The sequence below is a fragment of the Epargyreus clarus genome, unplaced genomic scaffold (genome assembly GCF_041222505.1).
Source record: "Epargyreus clarus isolate Ecla_fem2 unplaced genomic scaffold, WU_Ecla_fem_2.2 ptg000003l, whole genome shotgun sequence".
Classification (NCBI taxonomy): Eukaryota; Metazoa; Arthropoda; class Insecta; order Lepidoptera; family Hesperiidae; genus Epargyreus; species Epargyreus clarus.
Window position 1 is genome coordinate 6,171,586 of NW_027332211.1, and position 14,413 is coordinate 6,185,998.

Below are 14,413 nucleotides of genomic sequence, written 5' to 3' on the forward strand. Positions count from 1 at the left end.
TTGCCCTAGTAATTCCAGTTTGTCCCCAAAAATTAAAACATCAGGTCCTAATAAAAGGATAATTGTTTCCATATTTGTTAAGGTATTTTAATTCGTTTGTAATGCATTCCAGTATTATAATAGTAATCAACACAAGTCAAAAACTAACTACATATCTAATTATAAACCTCGCGTTAAAATTATGTGCATAGTACATATATATAAAACCTTGGTTATTTCTTTGTTTATTTATAAATGTTTTATGACTTACGTGTTTATGTGTATCTTTTAAGAAACGATTATTAAGTAAGTATACGATTACAGCAAAATAAACCCGACGTAAACAAATCAAGTGGTAAGTACTTGAGATAGTATAACATCACCGGTAAACTCTTAGCTACTGTAAGCCGATGTAGTATGTTTACTGACAAACAAGTGCGCGTACTGAAGAAAAGGAGCGTAGAGCTTGCGCAGCGCGGCAGGTTACGTTACCGCTTACGGCTTGCGACAGCGGGGCCGCGCCGCTGCAGAGAAGGGCACAGTTGTTTACACCACCGCACCACGTGGTAGCCGATTGATACACGACGTCACGTGGCTTCTTCGCTTACACGGTTACACCTGCCCGTACCGCGAGACGGTAACGATTCAGACGACGCCACCGCTCCATCGGATTAGCCCGGCGGTAATCAGATTGAAAACTAATACGAACAAAACGCTACCTTAGCTCGGTGACTGCCGTGGCTGTCTGTTCTTCGCGAACCACAATTGTTTCTATCGATGACACGATATTCCGTACGATATCTGTCACCTCGTCACCGATACTGATCACAGCGATCACTGGTACATTTATTTCAGTAAACAACACTATTGTAAACACATCGCGCACAGAGCAGACAACATGCACACGTGTTATCTCAAACGACGCACGCGAACGACTAGCGACGGCGAATGGAGGGAAGCGACGCGCGGGGCCGTGCCGTCGACCCAGTCAAGGAATGCGGCTCGCCCGTTCTCGCGTCTTTTTTTTTGGTCGGTCCGGTAGGACGCGAGGGGACGAAAATGCTCCGATTGCCAACCTTCGCATCCGGGGCTGCTCACCTTACTACCGCAACCTTCACCAGCCAAAGTGGTTTACGTCTTCAAAACAAAATGGGAGGTGAACCGTCGACGTAAATAAGATATAAAATCGCTCATAATTAAAATGTCTTGCTACGGCAAAAGGGAAAAACAAATAAAAAACACGTCCTTTCGTGATGAACTCTCGAATAAAATTTGACCGTTGACGTACTCAAAACTATATACACTATGATAATATTATATGCTTAGTAAAAAGTTATATAAGTCAAAAATTGTAACTTACGAACTGCTTACGGTATATGAAGAACATTCCTGATTAAAGGTACCTATATTACTTATTATTCAAGTAGGTATTTATTCTGAAGGCAAATAAAGGTTTTATATTATTATTATTACATGAGAAGTAAATTTATTTATAGGTATATGAGTAGACGATTAAAGAAGGATGTTGTCTCCCCCTTACTGTTATTTCAAATAACTGATACATTAGTTAGACATTTATGAATTCTGACATAGTATAAAAGCTAATTAATACTTATAATAATAAAATCTGAAATTTTATCACTGCCTTTTAAAAATAGTTACAATCTGACTTGTCTCTTTTTTCATTCAGAATCCATTACATTACCATCACAGATTATAATCGTACCGACACCATGTAGAATATCATTTATAGAGTTAATGAATATCATCTATAGTCATTAGGTTTTAATACGCTATGGATTTTACTATGTTGTATGTTACGAATTTTCAGTTGTTGGCGTCGTCAACCCATTACTGTCCCACTTCTGCGCACGGGTCTCCTCTCAGAATGAGAAGGATTAGGCCAATGTCCACCGCGCTGGCCAAATGCGTATGGGACTTCACGTATAGACTTCACATACTTTTGAGATTATTTTGTATTATATTATTATTTATAAATCTCTCAGCTATGCAGGTTTCTTCACCATAATTTCTTTAACCATTAACGCAAGTGATAATTAATTTACAGCATAGCACATAACTTTGAAAAAGCAGAGGTGCGTGCCTGAGATTTTGGACCTTTATCAGTGATGCCGACGGAGTCGAACCACAGAAGTTCCAGCCATTATTTTACCTCGTGAGGGGTAGAATGTCAATATTTTTATCCAGCAAGTCAGATACAGAATTTCATAGGGTTTGCTTCAAAATTAACGGTTGTTCGTTTGAACTTTCAACCCCTATACCCTTTACGGGGTTGATTTTTTAGAAAGGGATAAATAGATGTGTCCTTGTTCCTATCCAGAAAGCCAAATAGGTACAAAATTTTGTAATAGTTGCTTCAAAATTAAGGATTTAAAAAAAACTGACATCCCCTATTTTACACTCTTCCAAAAGGCCTTTCTTAGTACTTATTTACGCTATATAGATAACCTATGTGCAAAATTTCAGAACTCTAAGGTCCGTTAAGCTCTTCAGCGCGAATTATAGGGACCGCAACTTTGTGGCTAACTGAACAGATAGATTACCTATTAAGAATCATCCGAAACCGTTTACAAATTATTTGCTCAATATGCACAGTGTAATCGTATTTAAATTTGCCAATTGCAATCATCGCTACGAGCCGCGTGGCAGAGCGGTCACCATGCCGGTCTGACGCGCGAAGGGTTCCGGGTTCGATCCCCGCCCAGACAGATATCTGAATGATGAATTTAGATGTCTGTTGTGGGTCTGGGTGTTTGTGTATTTGTCTTTGTGTGTGTCCATGGCACCCATGGCACACGCACAGTATAAGGATCTATAATATTTGTTCTGTGGCAGCGGGAATCCTAGTGGGCGGGCAGGGGGCGGTGAGTGTAGAAAGCTATATGAATGGCATTTATGGTACCTACACCAAAATAACATTTTTTATTTACAATTTTTGTCTGTCTGTTTGTTCTCGCTAATCTCTGAAATGGCTGGACCGATTTTGGCGGGACTATTATTAGCAGGTAGCTAAGGAGTAACTTAGGCTATTTATATTTTTTTAGACTAGCTGTGCCCCGTGGTTTCACCCGCGTTAAAAAGAAATCTAACTAATCGATCTGTCAGTTGTAATTGTTTAAAAAATCTTTTACGTTATTTTATTAATCCAGAATTTCGACATAGCTTATGTTAAAACATATTATTTGGATGCGGTAATATATTTTTGAATACAATATAAAAAATACTAAACGCAAGTTCCGCACGGATTATAAAAAAATATGTATAAAAATTTGTTTCAACCTTTTTAGTGATGACTTACTAACGTATATATTCATATACTCTCCTTCGCCTCTACGATTTTTGAAAGTTCCCCTCGAATTCTCTGATCTGCCATCATCAGACCCTGATTTCCACTTTGGAAATATCTTTTTTCCAACAAAAAGAAATCATCAAAATCGGTTCATAAACGACGAAGTTATCCGCGTAAAAACATATATACGGTCGAATTGAGAAACCTCCTCCTATTTTGAAGTTGGTTAAAAAAAAAGTAAATCTTGAATGCGTTCTTCAAACCCCGACAATGCCACATATTGGTATCGCATTTATCATCATGCTACTGATATTAATATTTTCCCATTAGCGTTTTATTAGATTTAATTGGCAACACACTTTTGAGACATGATCATCGCATGATGTCATGCACGGCCAGCGGACGATGAGAGCAAAGTGTCGCCACTTCGATGCTCAGTTGACCCCAATCGCCCTCAATCGAAGGACTAAATTGTTTGTCCAATCATAACAACTAGGTACATAGATTGGGCATCAATATGAAATGTTGAAGATTTACGATTGCTTAAATTAATTTATTTTTTCATTTGACGGTTCATAACTTTTTAGTACGAAGTACACAAATATGAATGACTAAGTTAGCTGGGCGCTGTAAGCTGAACCAAATTATCGCAGACAAGATAACGTTATTTTAAGGATAAAAGTTTTGTTCACTAAATTTAATTAAAGAGTACAATGTTGAATTGCTTAAGCATTTTCTTATCTAGGGATATAAAGATAATATAATGTATAAAAAGATGACTGAAATTTACGCATTAGTTTGTCCTTCTTCAAACTCCTCTAAATGGTTGTATTTTGTATCATAATGCTTTATGACTGAATTCATTATGGGGCGTAAGTTATGTACATTATAGTGGATACTCTAAGTAATCATTGCGTAAAAAAGCGAAAGAAAATATAAGGAGGGTCCCTATACAAGAAACGGAGTATAAAATAGTCAAACTTGTTGTGGTCCGGAAGTCTCAGTCTGCAAGTTCAACTCGCACTTTGCCGTCTTTTATAGCCAACGTAGTATTATTTAACATCATGCAGCTGCAAGCTTGAAATTCAAGACTACTTACTTACCAAAAAGTGTAATAGTTTTGGCCGGAAATGATTACTATTTCCGACATCAAAATATTTTTTTAAATTATTGCCTACTCGTCGCAGATCGTCGTATTGCATAACTATTTATAATAGGCTAATAGGGTTCAATTAGGTAGGAATACTTGTCGCAATTATATCCACATAGTGTGGGTGCCTAGAAGTGGCAGCAAGGTGGCGGATAGTTAGCAAGTCGTCGGTGGGTCCGGGTCAGGTCAATTAACAACGAGTGGATTGAACGCCTCCGTCACTGCGACCTGTGTTACCTATTTGATAATGAAAACATTTTGGAGAATATACAACTAGTTTGTTTTTAAACAGTTCGACAAAACTACGGCTGAAGATACGACGAGACTATTCTACTACCGAACAGGTTGCTACTGATTTCTATACAATTGTTAGCGGTCTTACTTTATTTTATCCAATGACTTATTTTTTTCGTAAATTACGTAGATGTACATGTTTTGGGTTCTTAAAAACCTACGTTCATAACTTCTAATACAATATTCGAAGTGAGCACAGCTTAGTGGCTTATTTATGTGCTTAAATCGTAAACAATCTATCGCGTGAGGGAACATTAGGCGCGCTTAAAAGTTAGATAGATGACAGTGTTTTCAAGCTCCGAGGGCTTAACTGTCAGTTTCAGCTATAAATAAATAGTTGTTATAAAATTATTTTAAAGAAGAGAAGAGAAAAGACACGAGGAGACTCGTGCTTAGGAATGGGGATAAGCAAATGGAAATCTGATATTATTAAAAGTTCGTTTGCTTGGAGTAGAGCCGGATCTAAGGTAGAGCGAGTAAAGTAGGAGGCAAGGGACAGTAAAAACGAAATGTGAAAAATAATTTCCAACGAAAAATTTAACTTAATAGCGCCTTTCAGCATAATCGTTGTTTAATTAACATAAAACAAAAACACGATTTACTTGCTTTAACTTTTTATTATTAATACCATAATGTAAATATTTCTAGGTTTACAATTTTTTAAATAGCGAAGTCTCGTTTTTAGTATTCGTTACGCGCATTAAGGAGAGTTATTGCAATGAATTTGGCACTAAAGTGGTGTACCATTGCGCCTCCGTGACGCCATCACATCGTATTAAAGGCTAATATAAAATAGTATACTTATCGAATAATACTTTAAAAACGTCTTTTTGTGGAACTGTTTACGAGTATTTAAGAGTTTTTTATAAGATTCAATTACGGAACAAGCTTGCACTCCACCGAAACTGCTTCACAGTAGAAATGGGTGTGGCGATGATACCTCTTCGATCGATCCATACTGCTGTAACACCTTTTATGTTATTTATAACAGGGATAGTTTATAAATGATCATTGTTTATCATATTATTATATTTAATCATTGGATAAATAATCAAAGGTAGTTTAATTCATGTATACATAACAGAGATAGATAATAAATATTTATTGATTATTATTTTATTACATTTACTTATTGGATTAATATTTAAAGGTAGGTTCGGCCGTGTCATAGAGCTCTTTCAATGTCTGTAATACCGTCGATTGAATGAATTCCACCTGAAAAAGATAAAAATATAATAAAACTTACGCACTATTATGATTTTATATTGACATAAATTTATATTTTTACAACGCTTTTATTAGCTTGACCTGTATGTATGTATGTATGTATGTATGTAACGGAATCTTTGAACTCTATTTAAACCCACTTTGAACGGTCCCATTAATTTAAAATTTTGAAGACTTCTAAAGAACCGGTGACAATACACGATTTTAACAATTTTATCCCATTCACCTCATTAGGATAGTCAGGAATCAGGATTAACGATTATCCTTGTACGATTTTAGCGTGGTTTTTAGTTTTTAAACTATAATTATTAGTGCATAAATTGTGCCATCCAATCCAATCTCTAAAAAGATCTTATCTTTATATATATTTCTTATGTGCGTGCGTATGTCACTGAACTCCTCCTAACCGACTGGACTGATTTTGATGAAATTTGTTGTGTGTGTTCTAGGGGAATTGAGAATGGTTTAGATTCACAATTTAGTCCGTGGGAAAAGGTTTTTTTAATTAATATTTAATTCTTAAGTAGTTGTTGATTTTGGAATGTTTCACATTGGATTCGACAGACTTCGCTACCATCGCAGTTTCAAATATTAAATAATAATCTATTTTAATGATAGTTTCTCCCAACAGTCTGCGCTGCGACCGAATTGAAAAAAATATTTTGTTATTATTGAGTTATTTTCGAACACGTGCTGAATCAAATATTAAATCAAGAGGTTTTGAGTGTTAATAGAGTTCTAAAGTGTGCATAAAAAGCTATACATTTTTTTATTTATCTGGCACACAACATTTGCCGGGTCAGCTAGTGATCTTATATATATATATATGTTAAAATCTCTAAGATCTTTTTAGAGATTTTACCATATGGTTCTAAAGAGCAAATATTTTTTATCTCATAACTTTTAACTCAACAGTTTATATTAAAAGTACCTTGAATGCGTGGTGTATTGTATATTCACACGTACTAACCCGATCAGCAGGACAATAACCGTCGTCTGAAGATCTAGCTATAGTTATGAGCACAGGTGGAGGAAAACAATTCAACAAGCGTTTTAGAGATTGCCTGATGAATTTTATTATTTCTCCGGTGGTACTTATGTGACGTGGCAGGCCTCCTTGATCCCTTGTGCAACCGGCAGCGTAAATCACCCACCAATCCGGTGATTCACCGGACCGTTCTGATTCTGTTTTAACAGCTGCCACAACTTCGGATACCTTAAAACATGTAAATGTTTTTACACCTACAAAACTTTACTATGTCTTATTTATTTTATAACATTCTATTCTTATCTTTACCTTATAGAAGAGATGAGACTTTTCTCCGTCGTATGTTTCGAGACTATTATAATTATCTAAATGGTTGAATAACGTCTCGAGTTCCAGTAATTGTCGTTCTCTCGACTCCGTTGCTTTCTCAATTTCCTCCTTGTTATCTGTTTTAGGTATTTCAAATCGAAATATTGGTTCCAAAAGATCGTATAATCCGATATTGCCATATATGCTTAGAAATGGATTATCGGTACTAAAAAAATCTAAGTCTATATCGAGTACATAAGGTTCGCATATGTTAAGGTCTTCTGATAGTTTAACTAATGAATTTATTTCTTCCGTAACCTTTAGCTCTGCTACGGTGAATGTAAATGTCCTTTCATTAATAAGACGAGATGAATACAAAGCGTCTGAGAGGTAATAAGGTTCTGTACTGTCCACTCTCAACAAGCCGGTCTCTGGGTGATCCCCGACCCTAATCACGCGATCACCGTCCGAAAACTGTTTAGCCCAAGGTGGTCTTATCCATACTACGCGACTGATGTGGCCTGCCGCGGCTGCAGGTACTATCCAATTTTCTATTTCCAAATGTGGAATAAGAGGCCAGCCTGCTCTTGCAATTTCGCCTTTTAATTTGGCACTTATAAGCATGTCTGGATGGGCATCGAAATGTAATAAGGTCGTGCCTTCAACGGGTAATTTTTTCCCTCCTATAGCCGAGTATATGTGAAACAAAGCTCTATGGTGTTCTTCAAAGACGTAAATAGGTATTTTTTTAAATCTTTTTAATGGCGATTGTACGTTTTCAACGGCACATGCCATTTTGTAAACAAGCTCTGGATTATGTTGTCTGAAAATAAAGTATATATATCTTTAATAACTTCAAGTATGACCTATATATTTATGTGATGAAGAAGCAATGCGCAACATAGATATACCGTACGCTTTTGCGAAACAGAATTGGATGTTTGATGTTTGCTAATATAGGTCAAGGCCTGAAGCCGAAATATTCCACCCTATTGTCGACGCAACTGCGCACTTCTTACACTCTCACAATATTTATGTTTCAGTCAATAAATAATTCGAGGGACATGAGTAAACTACGTGACTGCTGAGTTAAGGATGTTATTTATTCACGTTAAGGCAAAGTAAAAAGTTATGGGCTTTTATTTTATGGTTGCCCGGAGTAATTTCTATAAAATTTCATTTTTCTGAGGTTTACGATGCTGCATTATATTTAAGTACCTGGCCTGCCACAGTTCCATCGCTTTATTAACATGTTCCTATAAGGCTTACTGCAGTTTCATTAAAATGTTTGTAACTGAACCTTAAGTCTTGAGCCAGCGGTATTTAATTTCTTGAGCCGTCATAAGATGGCCTTCAACCGTTTCCGGTTTAATTTATGTTGTATAAATATATATTTGGTATTGAGTAAAACGTTAATATAAATTTTGCTAATCTACAAGAGTTATCCTCGATTTAATAAGTGTCACGACTGCAAACATGCAGACGAGCTCTATATTGTGTATTGTAGGTAGTGTTCTGTACTGTAAAACTGTAAAATTGTTAATTACTACTAAAAGTAATGAAATGTACCTACCTAACCTATATCTAAACTATTTAAGTAAGAGTTCTCCTTTTATTTATAAATCATCTATAATGTACACATACATAATGCCTACATATACATAATACATTTCTGATGAATTCTCTCTTTCATTTTTCGCATCTAGAAAATAGTAAAACCATTTACAAGTGATACAGAAAGAGCGCAGGTTATCCTGAGATTTCTGAGCAATGAAAACGGGCGGCCCTGAGCGTTTCCCATTTGGCGTGGCGTACTTCCGGCGTACTTGCGTGGATGCGCGAGGCAGCGGGAGGGGTGTTGTGACGGCTGCCGGGGTCGATACCGCGCCTGACGTCACTACGCTACTACGCGTCCAAACATGCCCCCCGCGCTCACCCCCTGTGACCTATTGCGTTTTACGCCCACCTGGGTCAAGGCGCGAAATCCACGTTTGGATGTTAACCAACCAATCGTTATTACCTTAACTTGAATACTTAGAACATACTTCCTCACTTATATCATAAATGGAAAAGCATATTTGTTCAATCTGTGTTTACATCTTCGTTAACCAACAAATTATAATTTTACAAAGAGGCTGAATGTAGGACTGTAGGGTTCTTTTCATTTAGTGGTCATAGATAAGTACTAATCTATGTTAGTGGTAAGCAGAACCAAAAGTGCAATTCCATTCCGATTTTTGCGTACTACAATATACATACGATTACTGTAGTATGTTTTTATACTTTAATGTTACTGATAAAAAAATCATGATAGAGTATAGAACAAGATATAACAAATGAAATATTATTTTATATCACGGCGTGCGTAAATGGACGTTTTACGCACGCTTCGCGTGCGCAAAACCCCCATTTCCGACCCCGTAATATAAAATTTTATACAACACGCGGACGAAAAATGTTTTTCTGACTCGTGTGATTGCAGTCCTCGCCTGCGGCTCGGCCTGCAAACTCACACTTGTCAGAAAAAAATTTTTCGTCCTCGTATCGTAATGTACTATTTTTTGTAATAAACTATTTTTTAGGTTATTAATACACAAAATTCTCACAAATGTCTTAACTGTTAATTCTAAGGCAGTACATAGTTCATTATGTCAGCTAGTTCAACACATTTTTTTTCTTTTGTATTAGTCTCACTTTCTGATTATGCACCTATCACATATGTATATGTGTTATATATAATTTCTATTCTATAAAAATATATCTTGGTGGGTCCTGCATGTCTATTTTCTCCAATAAATTAATCAGCACATTTGTATAGAAGATTAACACAGACAGTATTAATCAACTTTTGAATTCTTTTAACAGCTTAGTACAGTAGCAAACTACAGGGTTTTAAGGACACATGAATGGCTGGAGAGATACAGGACAGGATCTGGATGGAATGGATTCCCAAGGGAATATAATGGGAAGGGATAATTAAATCGATTATGTGACTTCTATGAAATAAGAATTTTTTTTAACATGCAAGCTTCATGGATGTATCCTCTAAACCCCTGAGGCACTAGAAACAATCCTCCCTTTGTGCTGTTATAAAATTTCTATCAAAAAAACTATTATGTACTATGGAGGTAGTGTGTAATGGTTGTATACTTCATAAATATGACACCCAATCAGTTTTATAGCTTATTTAATGTTGAGATAAAATATAAAATATTTATAAAATACTGCAGTATATTATAATATGTTGTTATAGATCACAAACTATTAAGAAACATATGTTTTTCATATATCAATGGATAACAAAAGATTAATTTTAAAGTTACCTACCCACAACAGCGAGTCCTGTATTTAGTTAAAAGACATGACTTAAAGTTAAAAGTATAATACCCGACCAAGCCAACTAGACGAATATCGACATACCACTGGTAAAAGAATAATAACTTGTGAAATGTGAACCTATGAAATATACATTTCAATAAATTTCTGTGTAATATACTATATCTCTATATATTCTATGTAATTTATACTTTAAAGACTGTTATGATAACTAATGAGTACAAAAAGTTAATGTAAAACACAAAACTCGCAATGACATGGTTCATTCTCCGCAATGAATAGTCTTATTTTTCCCCATTTTGATGCTGTCTTAGCACATGGCACAGTCAAAAGTTAACAAACATACTAAATAACAAGATACAATAACTATGTACATTGTTAACAATAACAACTTTATACAATTGTGAGAGTGAGAGTTTAGCTGCGAACAGTACTAGGAGGTGAGCGGAGCATGAGGCGGTACTCGAGGATATACGCCGCAGTCCACCGGTTCGTCTAGTTGGCTTGGTCGAGAAGTATTAAGCCTGTTCCTGATTTTCTTATCAGATACCTATACATAGATACTTACCTTACTTGTTATCCGTTTATATTTCCAATAGTGTAGTTTGCCGAAATTGATCTAAGTTATGTAGCATAAAAATCATTCAGCAACATAGCACAGCATCTCTAAACTGTTTTGGAAACATCAATCTATAAGCACTTGTAAATGATAAGTATGTTCGAAACTATATACAAGTATGTAATATTATTATTAAACTTATAAATAATTTAATAATTGCAAAAATAATATGTATCAATAAGAAATATGATTCGAGACCTGTGTAAATGTGTTGTATTTTTTTACCTCTGTCACTGTCACTTGTTGTAGGGTTGCCGATGCCCGTTTACTGAATTCCCCAAAATTTAAGGCCAAATTCCCCAAATTTGAGAAGAAAAAAATCCAAATTCCCCACATAAAGATGTGAAAGAAAAGCAAAGATTCGAGCAATTTTTTTACACGCTTTTATTAGCTTGGGTTGTATGTATGTATGTATGTATGTATGTATGTATGTATGTAAGTAACAAGTAACGGAATCTTTGAACCTGAGTTCTATCCCCTTTGAACGTTCAGTTTAATTCAAAATTTTGAAGAATTATCAAAAACCGATGACAATACACGATTTTAATAATTTTGTACCATTGTCCTTATCAACATCCTCAGGATTAACGAGTTTCGAGGCGAGATTTTGTTCAAACGCCTTAGAGAAAGTTCATCGCAAGTTACTAGATTGCAAATAATTATTGCTTTTTAGTTTCAATAACTGTAATAGCGTGATTTTTAGTTTAGAAAATAATAATGTTATTTCCCTATAACTCAAATGTTCTGAAACATATCTATAACGCCCTCTTGTAGAATGTTTTTTAGGATTTTGTACTCAAAGGTTAAAACGAAACCCTCCGCTATCTGTTCGTGTGTCACTGGGCTTTATGTCTTAAACCGTAATAGATAGACACTTGATTTTTTACAAACATAATGGTGGTCGCTATAACAACAAATACTAAAAATTAATAAAATAAATATAGTTCTAAAAACTAAAAAACACGATTTTATGATAAAATCAACTAAAAAGTAGAAAATAATTTTCAAATTAAGAATCAATTCAGGAACAGTAAATAGTATAATTGTGGAAAAAGTGTGGAACGCTTTTCGAACCTGATAAATGGAGCACCCCACGCTCTTTTTTACAATTATACTATTTATTATCATATAGCTATGCTAATCCAGACGTTTAATTCTTCAAATTCAAAGCGTGTGGATAAAGCGTTTGATCCATTTAAGCAATTTGTTCTGTGTGCCTTCTGCTTTTCGACGTAATCATCATTTATTATCAGTTTATTTTAACTCAGTATAATTATCCAGCTAAAAGAACGCTATATTTTAGGAGGTTTAAATTACAAGCATTTTTCAAAGTTATGTGCGTGTATGTTTTTTTTTTTTTTTTTTTTTTTTTTATAATATGAGAGTAGCAGACGAGCATGCAGTCCACCTGATGGTAAGTGGCTACTGCCGCCCATGGACATCTGTAATCAACCCCAGATAGGATTAGATATTCCTACCTGAGGTCGGCCACAGATGCGCCGCTACCCCTGAGGACTAAGCTGGAACGCCTCGGAAAAGTCTATCTCCCTTACCACACCCTTCAAACCGGAACACAGCAGCGCCTAACACTGCTGTTATTAGGTAGAAATAGGTGTGGCGGTGGTGCCGCCGGAGTCGAACCACAAAGGGTTCTACCACCTTCCATTACACGTATTATTAAAGAGAAATAAATTATCACTTACTTTAACGGTGAAAGAAAACATCATAAGGAAACTGCATATCTAAGAGATTTATAAAAAATCTCAATGGTGTTTGAAGTCTACCAATACGCACTTGGGTACCGACGAACTATGGCTTAATCCTTCATATTCTGAGAGGAGACCCGTGCCCAGCAGTGGGGCAGTTGGGTTGAAGACGACGTACCTATTTGATTTTCAAATCACGAAACGATGCATTAGCGAATAGAAGCACAAATTTTATTTTTGGGCCGTAAAACAATTTCTGAACGATTAAGATTTATTTGAAAATGTTTAAGCTTCTACAGGATCGAAAATCGGTATTATTGTACATAAAATGGTCTCTTAAATCTAACTTCGTAGAAATATCTATATTTACCTACATTTAAAGTCAAATATATTTTTTAAAAATCCACGATAGCTGGAAGGGTACATTTTCTCCCTTTTTGAAATCTGCCATACAATTTTAAAACTTTTATTCCTATATCCAAGAATAAACGTAGCTCATTTCCAGGTAGTTTTCAGACAAATTCGAGCTTTGATCAACTTATTTATAAGTAAAATCGAGTATTTATTATTACTTATTCAATATTAACATTTTTAATTCCCGACTTATTCCCCGCACAAACCAATCCCCACTTGAGTTGGTTTTTCCCGCAAATCGGGGAATTCACCACAAATCGGCAACCCTACTCACTTGTCAGATGTCAGCACAGATTGTCAATAGTGCTGTGCATTGATATCTCAAATTATCGGTAACTGATAATAAGGATACTAAATAAATATATAAAAAATATATATGTTTGTCTATTCCGATTATATCATATAAGATAATAAGGATATTTATTGTTATTTGTGCAAGGGACTAAGGCTACTATGCAAATAATATTAAACTTTGTGGCGTTGTTGCGTTTGAAATTTGTCTCGAATGTACCTGAAGTAAACTACGTACTGCTTTTTATGTATTCTATATAATGCATCTAGAAAATGAGCAAGCTTGTCTCTTGATATTAATCCAAAAATATCTGTATTAACGATTATTGTATTAAATTGATTAAAGTTCGATAATTTATTCATGTTCAAGTTAACATCAAAGAGTATAGTTAACCTATTGGTTAACATATCTAGTCAGAATTAATTATCTGTCAATGTTAAATCATATAATATTTTTCAAGTTTCAGCAATTGTTTTCTCTTGAAAATAAAAAAAAATACAATGAAAACTGGAGTATTCAGTCATATTTTGTGACTCAAAGACCGTGTAAAATACACAAAAACTAAATTGTGCCTTAACGCCATGTGCGTTAAGGCACAATTTAGTTTTTTATAATATTGCTAGTTTTTGCCCGCGGCTTCGTCCGCGTTTAAAAGAAAATAGTATAACATACTAACATACATTAAACTAAAAATTCGTACCTCCAACTTTGCTAAAGATCATCACTTGGTCAAATGCATAGGTTACGATTCAATCCTTACTAATATCGATTAAAATAATCGATGTTTTG

The 14,413-nt window shown here is 35.1% G+C and overlaps 2 protein-coding genes across 11 annotated transcripts in view; both read right to left on the reverse strand.

The window, feature by feature from the left end:
- The window catches only part of InR (insulin receptor), an 86,031-nt gene extending 85,100 nt beyond the window's left edge, over positions 1 to 931 (reverse strand). For 3 of the 6 annotated variants that reach the window (XR_012103309.1, XM_073085280.1, XM_073085275.1), the window contains exon 1: positions 699 to 930. The gene's annotated coding sequence lies outside the window, so the exon portion shown is untranslated. Of the gene's footprint in view, positions 1 to 698 lie in introns of all 6 variants that reach the window. The other 3 variants (XM_073085261.1, XM_073085268.1, XM_073085256.1) reach the window with 1 other exon arrangement.
- Positions 932 to 5,330: 4,399 nt separating this feature from the next.
- Positions 5,331 to 11,460, reverse strand: MESR6 (misexpression suppressor of ras 6). Of its 5 annotated transcripts, none has more exons than XM_073085320.1 (5): positions 11,411 to 11,460; positions 11,162 to 11,264; positions 7,258 to 8,080; positions 6,931 to 7,176; positions 5,331 to 5,948 (listed from the first exon to the last, which is right to left on the reverse strand). In XM_073085320.1, the coding sequence occupies exons 3-5, from the start codon at positions 8,050 to 8,052 to the stop codon at positions 5,871 to 5,873; spliced, it is 1,119 nt and encodes a 372-aa protein (XP_072941421.1). In that variant the 5' UTR covers positions 8,053 to 8,080; positions 11,162 to 11,264; positions 11,411 to 11,460; the 3' UTR covers positions 5,331 to 5,870. The 5 variants fall into 5 exon arrangements, with proteins under 5 accessions (XP_072941421.1, XP_072941454.1, XP_072941438.1 ...); XM_073085353.1 differs by having other exon boundaries at positions 5,331 to 5,691; positions 5,863 to 5,948; positions 11,162 to 11,445; XM_073085337.1 differs by having other exon boundaries at positions 5,331 to 5,694; positions 5,863 to 5,948; positions 11,162 to 11,445.
- Between the last annotated feature and the right edge of the window lie 2,953 nt (positions 11,461 to 14,413).